Here is a 16,337-nt window from a genome sequence, read left to right as displayed (position 1 = left end):
TGCTGACTTTCTTCTCACCTACCAAAAAGCCAACCAACCAATATTACCTTCCTTCGCCGCCATGTAGCGTTGCAAAGCTGCTTCTTCCTCACCGCCGCTCCTACGCGAACTTCACACGCGGAACTCATGACTTTTGAATTAGCAAAGTGTGCACTTTTCGCGCCAAACTCAATTCGCTTGCCAATATCTGCGCGAGCAAATATATATTGGTACGTTTGGCTCAACTTTTAAGCGCATCAATTTCGTATTACAACTTAACGCTGCTACTTCTATTTAAGCGCTTTTGTACTTAGTTACTTACACATACTCGTATATATGCATACAGACATACAGACCAAAACCATTTATTTATGTGTAACTTTTTGTGTGTTTTTGCCTACTTTCAGGCTGGTACGAGGACAATTGGTACGAAGTGAACTTGGAAAATGAGGGCATTACATGCACCAAGGAGCAAATGCGCATCGCCGCCGAAGGACATCTTACAACGGAAGCGCTTATGTGGAATCAGAACAATCAAACGACAATTTCCGGCATGACAGCTGAGGAATTTCGGTAAGTTTTCGCCAATTGACAATGGCACAAAAAGTTTAATATTCACTGAGTAGCAGAAATGCTTTGTGTGAGAATTTTAAGGTATTTTGGTTGTATCACAAAAGTGCTAAAAATTCAAAACTTGAATCTGTCATTTTCTAATTTTTTATTTTTTTTTTTTTTGCTACTCGTATTTCCCACCCCGCGCAGGCAACGACTGAATCATGCACTCATCGAAGAAGGTTACGACATCAATCACGATCGCTATCCGGAGGGCTATCAGGAGGCGCCGCTGGCCTACGACGCTGTCTGGAGTGTGGCACTAGCATTCAATAAGACAATGGAACGCCTGAAGCAACGACAGAAATCGTTACGCGATTTCACCTATACGGACAAGGAAATTGCCGATGAAATTTATGCAGCCATGAATTCTACACAATTCCTTGGCATATCGGTAAGTGTGTTTGTGTTAGTGTTAGAGGATGTGGCATATGAGGAGTGTGCAGCTGCGGCAAGTGAAAATAAATCAATTCAGCTTGCGGGCAACATTCAAAGCTCTTTGCATACTTCAGTCAGGGCAGGTGCAAAATGTAATGTTCTGAGTGGTATATAAGTACATACATATGTATGAATACAGACGTTAAAGTCTACACTTTGATGTTATTTTCATTGCCAACGTTTGCATTGGCTTACTGGAAGTGGCTCCACAGGCAATGTTTGGTTTTACTTACTTGTATGTAGTTTTTTAGATAAATCCTATTTGAGCAAAGTTGGCTTAAGGCACTCTCTCTCGAGAGAAAAAAAAATCAATCAAAAGTTCGAGTGCCTAGAAAATGTACAGCTAAAGGTGTTGGATTGAATTAAAGACGATTGGGTTAATTCGCAAGCATAAGAGTTTTGAGTTATATGAAAGAGCTTAAGATTCCAGGAGCTTTTGCAAAAAAAAAAACTGGCGACACAAGTACTCAGTACCTCTCTTTCCAATACGAGTACGAATCGGAATAAAAATACGAATAAGGATAAAGATTGCTTTTAGAAACTTACCCAACGCTTTTCCGAAAAAAAAGCTATAAATTTCAGTAATGAGAGCAGATCTCGGTCATATATTGAGCTGGTATCACACAAATATACGAAAATGAGTAAACACAATTTTCTCATACGAAGAGAATTTTCAATGGCCATTCACCAGGCAGTGGTCAAAATCGATTATTTTGCATCTGCTTCAAGCAGCTCCACCTACAGGTAGCAAGCGTAGTTCTTCATATTCTTAAGGTAAAAGCGTCGCAATTATAGTATTTAATTTTAATTTGTGGCTGGTCGAGGACCAATTGCATAGCGTTATGTGGTGGTGGTGGTGATGTAAAAGAATATTCGAGTGTTTGGAATCTCTAGTGAATTTAACGGAGTGATTCTGGCTAAGAAAAATGACAAGATAGTTTGAAAGACTTTTGCTATTCCAATACAAAACTCTTAGAAAAACAGTTATCTCATTCACCACTCCTAGAATGCTATTTTGAGAGAAAGTACTTGCATATCATTTAGCTCTCGTCACTCCAATAGTCACAATGGCCGAGTGTACAAAGCACCGGCGTTCCATTAAAAAGGTCCGAGGACGATTTTAGTTTTTTTCCCCCTTTTTAAATAAATTAGTTAATTATAAGACTTTATAGCCCTAAAAAGTAAAATAATTATTTAGTTAATTCAATTAAATTTTTAAAGAACTTATTTTATTTAATTTTTTTAGGATTTTATGGTTTTAAAAACAACAATTTCTTCTTTTTTTTTTATTTAAAAAATTTTATAAACGTATATTATTTTTTTTTTTCAATTTAATTTTCTTTTGGTTGTTTTAAAAAGAAACCTACATATATTTCCTTATTTCATTTAATTTGTGTGATTAATAAAATTTTTTCTTCTTTTCACTATATTTCTTTTAATTGTTAGTTTGGTTTAAAAATAAAAATATATATTTTTCTTTTATTTAAATTTGTTCATTAAATTTATATTACCCTTTATCTTCTTTTTTCATAATTGTTTCTTCTTTCTCCAGTTTTAGGAGAAATAATTATTTTTACATGGCTAATATATGTTCTAAATTTGAATCGAACTGTAACAACATTTTTAAAGATATCTCAACTCCAGCGACACCGATCGGGACAATTTTTAAAGAAAATTATTTATATTTATTTAGGTAACACATGTTCTGAATTTAAATCAAATCGAATTTTATATACGGGGTTTTGGAGTTATCTCGAGTCCGAGTCCAGCGCCACCTATCGGCCAATTTTCAAACGAAATATTTATTTTTTTGTGTGGACAATACATGTTTTTGATTTAAATCAGCTAATTCTTAGATGATGCAGATTTTGTGGTGTATCCGCAGATGAAAGAATAGGTCGAAAGAGCTCTCCTTACCACATTTCCGTTGGTATGACCTCGTTAGAGAAAAAGAAGCATTGTTTGCATTTCAAGGTCACAACCAGCTCCTGTTCTGTTTCTAGTTTTTTTTTTTTGCTTTCGAATGCATAGCACTCTTATAGTGTATGTAGGTTTGAAAATTTAGAAACACTAAATGGAATCTCTATGTGTGCATCCAATAACGTTTCTTTGCCTATTAGGAAAGGAAGCTGATGTCTTAAAAGCCTTATCTTCCGAAGCAATAAAATTACAATTTTTCAGTGTTTTTTTAGTAAAATTGATTTACTATGCATACTTACACAGGACTTTGCAAAGAATCACAAAACCAAGTTGCAAAATGAAGTTACAAATGAAAGGCCATGTAATATACGACTAATTGCAATTTGGGAAAATTGCCGAAAATTACAGAAGTCACATAAAGGAGTTTTCAAAATTGACACAGCCATAAGAGCATGCATGCATACATATGTATGTATGTATACATACACACATGTATTTACTCGTAGGTATTTACGCTTTGCAAATGTAAAAGGAATATGGAAATACCAACAACTTATAATTTCCTATATTTACTCTTCGGCACATTTGCAAATGTACCAAAACTATGCTACTTGCCACATCAAAGTGCACACTTATGCTTATAAATGTTTGTGTGCCTATTCATATAACGACCCAACAACAACTTCTAACTTTGTAAGCTGGGCTTTTCGTATGGAAATTTGCAAAACTATAAATTAATTTGACTACTAAAGACGAAGAAATTTTTGAGAATTAATTTGTGGCTTTTCAGCAATTGAGTGCTTGGACGACAAAGCACACATATGTATGTACATATGCATTTATTTAATATTGAAGAGAATGTTTGCATGGGGATTTTTGTCAATATTTACCCATAAATTTTAATTAAATGTAAAAAGGAAAATACAGAGCCCTAAAATATTTTGTATGTGAATATGCTGGCAAAATCGAGCAATGGAGGAGATGGTGTAAAGTATTGAACGATTTTCTCTTAGAAAACAAAAAAAACACTAAATTCAATAAATTCAATGGACTCTAACAAATCATAAGGTTTTCATTATATCTACACATTTTCTATTTTCATTAGCCAACTAAGTAATAACTTTTCCCTTAATTTTAGCTCTGCACGCTCCTCTCTGCCTGCTATATCGACAATTGAACCACACAAAGGATTACATTATTACTACATTCAAAGGCATAGTTATGCTTTCACAGCACATTAAGTGCCTAATGAATTAAAAAGTTTAGCTTTCTAGGCAATTTATATGCGGAGAGGCCCGAGAGGAAATATAGATAGTAAAAATATCAATTAAATTAAGATAAAAGCGGAAAAAAGAAAGAGTGTTGTCAATTTTAGCGATAAAGATCACAATTAATGAGTGACATTAGAGCAAGAAAAAAATTGTTATCGCAGCATTTATGTAAGTTCCAAAGGCGGACGGTTGGCAACAAATTTTAATTTACCCACTTAATTGTATGAATGCCCAATTCGTAACCTGCGAGCATTAAGTCTAATATTTAATCTTTCTTTGCTATTCATTCTTCTTCCATGTACATATGTAAGTGAATAAATATGTATGTACATATGTACAAGTAGATATGTATGTATATACATTGGGGTGGTCCAAAATAAGCAAAGTCGAAATTTTAATACACACTCACCCCTAGAATTATTCTATATCGAAAAAAATTTGCCCCGATATTTATACCCGCGCGCACTAGTGTACACGGGTATATTAAATTTTTTCACATAACGGTTGTTTGTAACAGCCAAATCGAATCGAGTTAGATATAGACAAATGTATACATAAATGCTCAGAATTAAAAGAGAAGTCGATTAAGCCATGTCTGTATCCGTCCGTCCGTCCAATTGTCCGTGTACACGATAACTCGAGCAAAAATTAAGATAACGGTATTTTCGAAAAATGCGAAAAAAATTACATTTCAATAAATATTTGATCCAAATTGTTGAAAATTAGTGTGTGAAGTAGAGTTTTGGTAAGATATAATACTATTATGCAATTGTTGGAAAATGGGCGTGACCCCGCCCACTTATGATGAAATGCTTCACCAATCCTTACCAAACTCGGTACGAACCTTGCCTAGGGTCCGACTAATATATATATGTTCAAATTCTTTGAAATCGGCAATAACCTAGGTGCGCGTGGTATAACGATAATTTACAGAAACAGGAAAATGGCGATAAATCAGTAACAACTGAAGCTAATTGGTGACAGGTAACAAGATCAACGGAAATAAAGTCAATTGACATTATCACCTATTCAAAAGCGAAATAAAATCCATTGGCATTATTGCTCTTTCAAACATTAAATTTTCGTAGCTTAGCGGCGACCCGTGTCCGCGCGCCACACCGCGTCCGGCCCCGCCGAAAAATAGGGGTTTATATTTTTTCTGGGAGAATAATCCAATGTACTTTTTCACATGGATTTTTGGAACACCCTAATAAATATACACAAAACAAACAAACAAATTATATGTCAATTTGCCTGCCCACCTCTGCCACAAAACATTTGCAAATTAGATACTCTGTGTCTTTTGCCTTTTATAAAACTTTGTTTGCTTCACAACAACAACAACAACAACAACAACACTTACGACTTTATTGAGTGCTTCACATTTTTCGATTTACGTCTTGCGCAATGTTAATTTATTATTACACTTATACAGATAGCGCCTAATAGTCAGTTGTTGCGAAAAACTTTGACAGCGCAAAGTCTCGACTTTTGTGGTTTACCGAAAAACTTTTACGGCGCTTATCGGTTGAATGTCAGATGGTTTTTGGAAATTTCATTTCTTATGAAAAGCATAGCCAAATTGACGTTGGTATTAGTGGGAAACTTAGTTGTTATTTGAAGGTAATTTATGTACGAAAGGTGAAAGAAAGTTGATACAAATTTTTCCGAAATAAAGAAAAGACGAACGAAGGTAGCCGCAAAGCACTTTAACAGAGTATTTTTGTCAACTAAACAGCAAATCTTCTAGTCGAATTCTACTACAGTAACGTACATATTCTGCATAGGAGTTGATGCGTTCTTGAATAGCTCGGCTGGAAGTCCATCCGCTCCAGCAGCTATGTTATTTTTCAGCAACGTAATCGCTATTCGTAACTCGATAGGTGTAATTTCTCTAACTTCTAACTAGTAGTGGAGCTAAGTGAAATCCCTTTCCATCATGGAATTGAATTTTGAATAGCGACTATCAAATGTTTTCATATTTTTGAATATCGCACAATTTTTGCTTAACATTCTGGATAAGAGAACTGCCAAAGTGGAGAAAAAATTCATCTCATAGCTGTGCTGTATCAGTGCTGCACTTTTTTTTGCATTCCCCTAATTTTTTGCTCTTTTCGCTCAAACAAACTTTTCGTAACCAACCAAGCGCTGCAGTTAAAAGCAAGAAAAATGCTCGCCTCAGCACCATCAGCACACCCTATGGGTATCGTACATCAGCTGCAACATGGGTTGGTATGAACATATGTATGTACATGGCATTGCAGTGGCGCCACAGCAAACTGCTGCAAGTCCTTTGCGCTCTTTAAACAAAAAGTTACTGCAGCTATTAAGAAGAAAAAACTATAGTTTCAACAAGTAACACACACATAGACATTATCAAATTCATATGCACATTTGTATAAACTCGCAGCATTTTGTGTGCTGCCCTCGCTGCAGCAGCCAAACGTTCAACAATGCGTAAATACACAAGTGAGAACATTTTTTGTGCCTGCGTGAATTGCACACTCGCACGCCATACAGGAGGCCGGTGCTGCAACTCTTAACTGGCTACATGTGAATGTACATAAGTTAGGGCGGGTAAATTTTTATTTACTATGCGCGTATGGCATAACTAGAATAATTCTGAAATTTGAAGAAAAATATAAGTGCAGAAATGGACTCCGCATAACAAAAAAAACCCTTATAGCACGTTTTTATAAAAAAAAAAATTTAAGCACTAATTTACGACACTACGGCGAAATGCAACGCAACCTATTTTCGTAGTTTAGTAAACTGCAAATTGATTTTAGACTTACGGTTTCTTCGGCAAATTTGCTTAGAATTACACGTAGAATCCTTCCGCTCTATACGCTCATAGTCGAACAAAACTACCATACAAATTGACCCACCCTAATGTAACCGCTTCACTGCCAAGAACATTTACAAAAAGCGGCATCTGTATTTTGAGCTGCTTAACATAGTAACGCGTTTGTACAACATCCAGCACTCCTGCGGGAGCTGATTGCCGCCTGGCATATGTCAACGTTTTTTTTCCTCAATTCCCGCTACTACTTATTTTACTATTTTATTAGAGCGCCCCTTTGGTGCTCTGTCAATTCACAGTGGCAGCGTCACAGGCATGCCTGGATATGCTCGCTGTTGTAGCAGTCATCCACTAGTTAGTTGGTTGGTTGCTGTTGCCAGTGGTTACAGAGTATCGTTGCCTTGCTAGTCAAAGCTGATGCCGCCGTTGCCGTGGCTGTGGCTGCGGTTGCTGAAAATGCGGAAATGCGTAGAAAATTCTGCAGCATTTACTCTATGGGGTACCACAGTGAATACACACAGCTTCGTAAACCAGCTTTACTTGGCATTGAAATATTTAAAATTTTTCTTTTGGCTAGAAAAGAAGTTGCGGCGGGGCAAAGCAATATCGGAATATGTATTTGGGTTTAAATTCACGTCCTTAAAGAAAAAAAAAAAAATTCAGAAAAATTTTCTGAATCGTTCCTTTTGGTTTTCTGGGTATTCTAAGCGAATTCCTGCTACACCAGAATGACTCCCGTTGCAACTGCAACGTACCACAACGACAAAACTAAAAACGACGCCACAACTCACTGCAGCAACCGCAAATGCAAGCAAAAAAAATCGGTCATTAATTTTATATGAACAAGGCAAACATTAAATGGAAAAGTGTTTTTTTGCCGTTGCCATTTTTCGCCCCTCATTCACTTACGGTATTACGCTTTTATGAGATGCGCTTGGAAAATGGCAACACAAACCAAAGCAAAAAAAGTTAAATATTCAAATAAATAAAAAAAAGTATAGGCAACAAAATAATGGCGGCAATGAATTTTCGCACCTACAACAAAAGTGGCGTAATATAAGTAAAAAAAAAAAACGTTGTAAAATATAAATGCACGAAGTTGGTTGTTTAAAGGTGTTGTTGGTGTTGCGCACATTCGCTTAATGTGTATGCGCACACAATAGGTAACGTGGGAATTTATTGCATGCTTTTAGGCGAACTAGCATGCGCGCGCGCACTTTTGATTTACGTGCACTCAACTAAGTCACAATATTTTTCTTGCATTTAACTGGAATAATTAATTGCTTTCATGGGTAGTAGAATGGCATTCATACATATAAAATTCATTTGAGTAAAAATAAGTCTCAATTAAGTCAAGAAAAGTGTCCAATCTTTTCTTCATTATACACTTTTTAAGTAAAACTGCTTTGAGGTTGAGTTTTTACTCAAAATGTTTGAACATTTAATAGCAGTGAGTGCCTAAAAAGATGCAACGGATATGCGTACATATATGCACTTCTCAAATACCACCAGTTTTTATTCAAATAAACAAGTCGGTGGCTTCTCAAATTATGCTCATATCGCCCGGTCGATCTTATGGCGCTCAGTATGACTTACAACTGCAAAGGATATATCCCAATTCCTTAGCTAACAAATCTCTTCAACAAGAATTTTTTACTTTTCTATCAAATTTTAGACTATGCCTCTATATATATAACACCTATTCAGCACATATATGAGCAAATAGCGCGAGTTCTTTTCTTTTTAGTATCACTCTCCTTCTCGCTGGAAAAGACGCTAAGGCATTCTTCTTGCATTTATTTCAATCAATGGAGCTCCAGAAACAAGTGCCAATAAGAAATATATCAAGTATTTGAACAGTTTTTGCCTTAAAACGTTTATTCGGTCGAAAAAGTACCGAAATTATCCAGTTTTTCATTGCCACTAGAAAAAATCATAATTGTTTTTTTTTTAATAACTTTGGGAAGTTTTCAAATAGAATGTTCGTATTAGAGGCAATGAAAGTTGGCATCAAGTACAGCATATCTGTGAAGTTCCAAGAGTGTGCCACCAAAATGAACAAAATAGCAGCACACAGCTGTTTTGTAATTTTTGAATATTTTTATTTTAAATATTTAAGATACTTCAAAATGTCAACGTTAAACGGTGAAAATGTTCTTCTTGCCAAAACAAACCAATCTGAGTAATAAAACTAGTGTGCCGCCAAAAAATTTATTTTTTCAATTCTTTATTCTGAAATTTTTAATTTATTCTGAAATTGTTATATACATGAAAGAATTGATATATAAATACGTGAAAAATAATGTAGAAAAATATTCCACGCCAATATTTAATTACTTTTAAATAATATGAGTTTTAACTTAAGGCGTGCGAGTAAACGTATTAGCTGACTGTGTATGTTGCTGCCGGGCGTATACGTTACATACACAACTACGGGTACATGAGCACGAGGTGTTATTTGGACTTTTTTAGAATATCTTTTTTAAGTTTTCATTTAAAAATAATTTCGCAATGGAATCATGTTTTTTTCGAAAAATTTAACAACTTGGGAGATTTGCTCATATACATATGCATTTACTTGTGGCATAATTTATACAATTCTGCAAAGTCATAATATAAATTTGTTTTCCTCTTACAGGGTGTCGTTGCCTTCAGCTCGCAAGGCGATCGTATTGCCTTAACACAAATCGAACAAATGGCGAATGGAAAATATGAAAAATTGGGTTATTACGACACACAATTGGATAATTTAACCTGGTTAAATATGGAACAATGGAGTGGAGGAAAGGTAAGAATAAGAATAAGAAAATCAACAATAAAATAACACTGAAAAGAAAATAATACGGACCCAAAAATTTTTAATGCCAATGTAATGAAACTTGGTTATACTTGGCTTTTTCCATTAAATTAGAATTCAGGTTGTAAAACCTTTCGGAATGTACAAATTGAAATCACTTTTAGGTCAAAGAGCAAAAAATGTTTAAATGATATTGAAAATTTCAATAACCAAAAACGAAGAAAAGAAATCCATAGCCCACCTTCGATCACGGCGATAGTAACTATATCTTCTAAATCAGTTTTAATGAATCTCATAAACACTCAAAGAATTTTAAACCCACTTTCTCTACAAAGCTCATTCGCGCTACTCAAAGTACCTACAATGCCTTCTCTCACACTGACTCATTTTAAATTCAGATAATGAAATACTTAACTCGCTGAATTAACAGCTCAACGTACACTTAAACTCAATCGCATCTGTGTATGTATGTATATGATATTTAAATGTAAGCGTCCGTGACTCACACGTACTTGAATATTTAAGAAAATTATTCAAATGAGCCTTCACTTCAATGCACTGCGCTGTCAATCAAAGGCGGGGGCGGCCAGTCAGGTCACACCACTGCAACTCGCTTGCACGCCCATTGAACTTGAGCAGCAGGCAGGTGATAAAATGCATCTCACAGGAAAAAAATAAACCAAGAAAACAACAACTCAAATACCTATGTACATATGTACATAAGTGACTATGCAAAAGTGAGTGGTGTGGTGCTTTATAAAGCTTTTTTACTGGCGACTGCTCTTGATTTGCTGATGGAAGTGCTTGAGAATAAATCATTGCCTTTTTGGATGGACTACATAGAACTGCGACAAAGCGGCCACAAATGGGAACACCGAAATCAAATGCACAGCGAGCTGGTAGGCAATGAGGCGAAATGAATGAAAACAACAAATATTGCACATACATATGTACAAGGATATTACACAGATGCAGCGATGTGACGACAAGGGTTTGAGTAACTTGAAAAGCATAGAAGCGTATTCGTGAAAGCGAAGGATTATTTGATTTCGAGCGGCAAATGGATGTGAAAAGTGCACTTTGCCAAGCGCCAGTGAGCTTTGAATTGAATTCGCAACACCAACGCCAACGTAAACGCCTACACTGGCAAATATATATACGAATATCTGCTGTGCTGTGTGGGTTTTAGTCAGCCACTCACTTTTTTTCTTGCACTCACATTTATCTATTCGGTATTCGTTCGACATTTTAATAGCCAGGTGGAGTTAGACAGTCACAGAGCCAGTTATCTTTGGTTAGTTAAAGATACGGACGGACAGTTGTTGAAAGGTTCATTTGTACCTGTGTGTGTGTGTGTGTGTGTGTGTAGGAAGCGATTTCGAAGTGTGGCGAATGAAAATTGATTACTCTCATGCACAACACTCACTTTCACAGACCCAAACACACGGGCATGGGAGAATGGGTCGGCGGTCACCTAGCTATGCCGCAGTTATTTGAAATTGATTGCTGGCTGCTAAGCGTTTCAAGTGTGCAGCTGCAATCCGCAAGAAGTATTTTTAAATATAAATTTTTTTCTCACTGAGCACACTTGTTCATGGCACTCAGCATAGGTGTGAGCAATTTGCATAGTTTCGAATACGGACTCGGATTTGAATTCAGATTTGTGTTACTGGACGAAAAAAAAAATGCTGTTGCATTAAGTACGCTTCGATTGTGGCATGTTGGGCGCAGTCGAGTGTGAATGATATATTCACGGTGAAAATGGTGCAAATTGCATTTTGAAGAAGTTAGAGGAGGAGTGCGGCAGCAATGAGTGAAATACCTTGTACAGATCAACTAAGGGCTCTTAAGCTGGAATTGTTTTGTAGAAATGAAATGGGATGTTTTTCTAATCTGTTGTTTGGCAAAAATAAAAATGAAATTCATGCCGACAATTTTATTTTTTAGGCATTCATAAAAAATAGAAAATAAGATTACATAAATGCAGATACGGTGGCGAGAAGGTAATAGGGAAAAGACCTCTTAGCTTGTTTTGGCTAATTTTCTTTGTTGAAAAATTTAACTTGCTCTGTATGTATGTATGCAAGTACATATGTTTGTTAGGGGCAAATTTTGCAATCGATTTCCCGATGACCTAGACAATTGAAACTTCACAGTTGGCTCAGAACCCGATGACAACGCAATTCGAAAGCTGAGTTAATCCGATAGTTGGCGCAGGAGTCTAGATATTTGAAAACCCCGTATTTATGTATAGTCAAATTTCGTTCATATATAGAACGTACATTGAAAAGGAATAACTCTACGTAAAATTTTGCCGGTAGGTGTCGCATGAAGCGATGTATTTGGTAAACCAGTATTTATGGTTCGATTTCATTCGTATTTAGGAAGCTTGCTTTAAAAATATTTCTTTTTACTATTTTTTTATTTATATATACACATATAGCTTACTATCTAAAAAAATATTTGAATCAAACTTTCAAACATTGTAGAACATTTTTAAAAATTCTACGAATTTTAACAAATTTAGATAAAAGCTTTAAACTTTTTAATCAGTTTTTTTTTTTTAAGAATTTTTCTAAGCATGCAAGTGCAAGTTTGAAGTAGCTAGGACTTACCGTATGCTCGACAATTTTTTGTATGGAGAAAATGAGCAACACCTTCCACAAAAACGATTGCCAAAAATCAACAACGGTAATTTCCAAATACTTAAAGTTTGCACTTTTTTATTCTAAAATTGAATTGGCTACAAAACTGCGTTCTCAGAATGTTTTTAAGAAGCTAAAAATTTTGAATTGCCGAATTTTGCTAATTTTTGTACATAGTTCTACATCATGATTTATATTTTCACTACTGTATGTATGTACATATATGTATCTAAAAATAAACCCAAAAAACTCCCGGGCATTCTCCAATAAAGCGTCAAATGTCCCGAAAAATCCCTAAAGCTCAGTAAATAAAACCCGAAAAGCCCCAACAAATACTGGAAGAACCCTAAAAACATCTAAATAGTCCTATAAGTCCTGAAAAAAAGCAAGAAATGTTTAAAAAAAAATCGGGAATCAACTGTGATTGAGACGAAATCCCAAAAAAAAACTCTCCAAATCACCAAAAATAAAATTATCGGTGCTTAAAAGTGAAAAATAGAGAAACTGAAATAACCTCGAAAAAAGCACCTGAATTAAATTCGTCATATTTAATACAAGCGCCTTTTGGTTGTAACTGACCCCACGCTTTAAAACTGGAGAGTTCTCACAAGAAGCTATTACAAGCATTTGCAAAAGTTTTAAGTTTTTAAAAGTTTTAAAAATAAAAATCAAATTTTCAGACTCAAAAAATCTCACAAGAGTATTTCTCAAATCCTTACAATAACTCTAACTGAAGCATTAAAAAATTGTGAAAAACTTTGGTTATTTCTTTAACTTTCACTATTTCCCGTTCCCACAATAAAACTAAGAAAAAACTTTGCTTGCATTCCAACTCTCTGCGCATTCATTAAAAACTTCCTGCTCTCGAGCATTCCATGTCACAAGTACGTTGCAATTAATCGTTGCTCTTTTGCTCTGCTACACTTTTACTCAAGTTAAGGTTTGCTACCCTGCCCCACGTATCATTCTACCCACACCTATCAACCACTGGCTTGCCTTGCCACACAGCATCAATGACAGTTCGATTGCCTTAATTACTGATGAAGTTGTTCCACTTGCTACACAACTCTCTGCTGGCAGTTGCATATTTGAATATTACATAACCTCAGTTACCTCAGCGACTTTCTTGTTCACTCGCTTGCTTGCTTGCTTGCTGCCTTTGATTCGATCTTACTTTCCCCTTTGCAGTTTGCTTGTAGTTTGACATCTGCATGGCATTGCAGCAGTTAAATTGCTTTCGCTTGTAATTTTTCCGAATGCTAATTTTGCGGAATGCCAATTTGTGCCAATTCGTTTTCTTCTGCTTCTTTCGTTTTGTTTGCACTTTTCCAGTGAAATTTTTTCTTTAATGGCAAAAGTCAGAAGGATTGATTGATTTTGCTTGCAGCATAAGATTCGTTGTATGTACTTACTTTTTGCTTTAAAAGCATGGAATTTAGCGTCGGGCTATGCGCTTTTTTCAGACTCAAAAAGGAGTTCAAGTTTGTCATTTGAAAAAATTCTTAAGTTTTGGGAAAATGCAAATTTGCTTTCTGAGGGCATTTGTCTGCAATAGGCTTGGGTAGTTCTTGAACTAAATGAACTAGTTAATTTCAATGGACTTCTTCACTAGCTGGGTATTTTCATTGACCTAAATTTGTCGCTACTACTATTTCTCATCGCTTAATCTTTAATTTTATTTATCCGAAAACATATTTAACTATGTACGTTTTTTATGTAAGTATGTAAATTCAAATTACCAAAGTTTTTGTTTGGTATGTAATACATTTGTATGTATAATAGTAATATGAGTGGAATATCGACCCAGCTCAGCAGAAAGCTCGAAAATACCCTATCTCAGAAAACTTTTCAAGAACGCCTTTTTCAGAATTTGGTTTAAAAACTATCTCAACTGAAAATATATTGAAAATATGTTGAGATTTCGTTTTCGAACTGGCTGCCAAGATAGGTCGATCTCCCACTCAGGTGTCGATGTGTAAATATATTCGTCAATTGAACTATTTAAATGAACTATATGAACTAAAGAACTAATTCACTAAGGTATACTAAATATATTACAAAAATCTTTGATGTAAAAAATTGACTCGCTTAAGTAAATATACATACATAAACACATAATTAAAAATATGTACATATCGTCCCGTTTCTGCATTAACCACGTATCTACAATTTTTGGGAAAACTAATATTACCACTTATAACAGCTGTTTAAGCGTCACACTATTTGAAAATAGTGCAAACACTTAATGAGGGTGCTCATTACTGTTAGTGGAACCAGAAATACTAAGTAAAAATGCGTTTATTGTATCCTAGGAGAAGAAATTAAATATTTTGTCTTACACTTTCTAAAATACCTCTATTGCAGATACGAGGTTAAGGCAGAAATGGGACGATATGTATACATACAATAAAAGTTGGCTCTTTATTTCCGGGCTGGGACGTGTCCCGTCGTGCTAAAATTCTTAACGTGCGGGCTCGTGCGTGTTTTTGAAAGTTAATTTTGCACTCGTGCCGGGCCGGGCCTGAAAATTTAGGCCCGTGCCCATCTCTACCTGGAAGTATTTGCCAATTGTAATGTTACGTATACGCCCGGTATATTTGAATTATTAACTAGTGTAGAGACAAATAAAGCGTTAGGTATAGGTCTCAGGTTAAAAATGAATAAATTTCCAGCCAAAAGCTAAATATCGATGATCCTCTGCATTGACGACACAATTCAAAATTCAAAAAATAAAAACTTCTACTGTTAAGTGTCTCATGTCTCTAATATTTGCCTAATCCATGTCTAATCTTATTTCTGTACATTTTTGAGATAATCAAAAATATTTATGAAAATTAGAAATAGAAAGAAATGGACGATTTCGTGAATGGCAGTGGAAAGGGGGAGTGGGAGTGGGCGAATTCTGCATTCCAGCCACAGCGTAGTGAGTGCAGGCCGATTTCAAAAGGAGGTTAGCTGAGAACTACAGATTTTCTGGATTTTATTTTAAACTGTTTTTTTTTTGTATTCTCGTCAAAAAAAATAATTTTTAATCTTTTTTCTGACCTCCGACAATCCGACAAAAAGGCCACACTCTTCCAGCGTTCTGACTTCGGACTGCTTTAGCATTAATTTGTATTTCACTAATAAACTAATTATTTCTGTTGTTGAAAGCAAAGAAGAAAAAACGACCAAGTAATTTAAAAAAAAAAAACAAAACCGACTTCAATATAATAAATAAATAAATACTTTGAAATTTCCATTTCTAAATTTTCTTTCATTAATTTACAGGTACCTCAGGATCGCACAATTGTACGACGCGTCTTACGCAATGTATCGCTGCCATTATTTGTCTGTATGTGTACAATTTCAAGTTGTGGTATATTAGTAGCCTTAGCACTTATTGTATTCAACATATGGAATAAGCATAGAAGGTGAGTAAATTTACCAAAAAAAAAAAAGGTCTTTTGTATATATGTATGTATACAAGTCTCCTTCTAAACAGCTTAACCAATTCCTGCGAATTTTGCTATTTGTACATACAAGATCACCTGAATGACACTGTAGTTGATATTCGGAGGTAGGCACTTGCAGTGTTACCAATTAAGAAATGCTGCGTTAAATGTTTTTTTTTTTTTTTTATTAAAAATAATAAGTTCATCATAAAAACCATTCGAATTTTAAGGAAAGTGCAAAGCGATAATAGGACGATATTTTCCAAACTGAAATGTTGCATTTATCCCCTTGCCTGTTGGTTGCTTCGTTGCATATTTTTGAAATGCAATTGTGTTGCAACATTATTGACAAGAATTGAAAATGTTGCACAGAAAGTAAAAGCACAATATTGCTGCGGACACTAATTTTGCGTTTCTTTTGAGAAGTGAAAAGATCAC

General features: G+C 35.1%; 1 protein-coding gene across 1 annotated transcript; it reads left to right on the top strand.

Moving 5' to 3' along the window:
• Positions 1 to 386: 386 nt before the first annotated feature.
• LOC108377198 (gamma-aminobutyric acid type B receptor subunit 1-like) lies at positions 387 to 15,878 on the top strand (the record flags this gene model as incomplete). Its single annotated transcript, XM_017633457.1, has 4 exons — positions 387 to 552; positions 742 to 985; positions 9,662 to 9,811; positions 15,736 to 15,878. Coding segments are annotated over 4 exons (703 nt in total), but the record flags the coding sequence as incomplete, so codon positions are not given.
• Positions 15,879 to 16,337: the final 459 nt, after the last annotated feature.

Source organism: Rhagoletis zephyria, unplaced genomic scaffold (genome assembly GCF_001687245.7).
Source record: "Rhagoletis zephyria isolate East Lansing unplaced genomic scaffold, Rhagoletis_zephyria_1.1 Rzeph_scaffold_11649, whole genome shotgun sequence".
Classification (NCBI taxonomy): domain Eukaryota; kingdom Metazoa; phylum Arthropoda; class Insecta; order Diptera; family Tephritidae; genus Rhagoletis; species Rhagoletis zephyria.
This window is presented reverse-complemented; position numbering and strand designations above follow the sequence as displayed.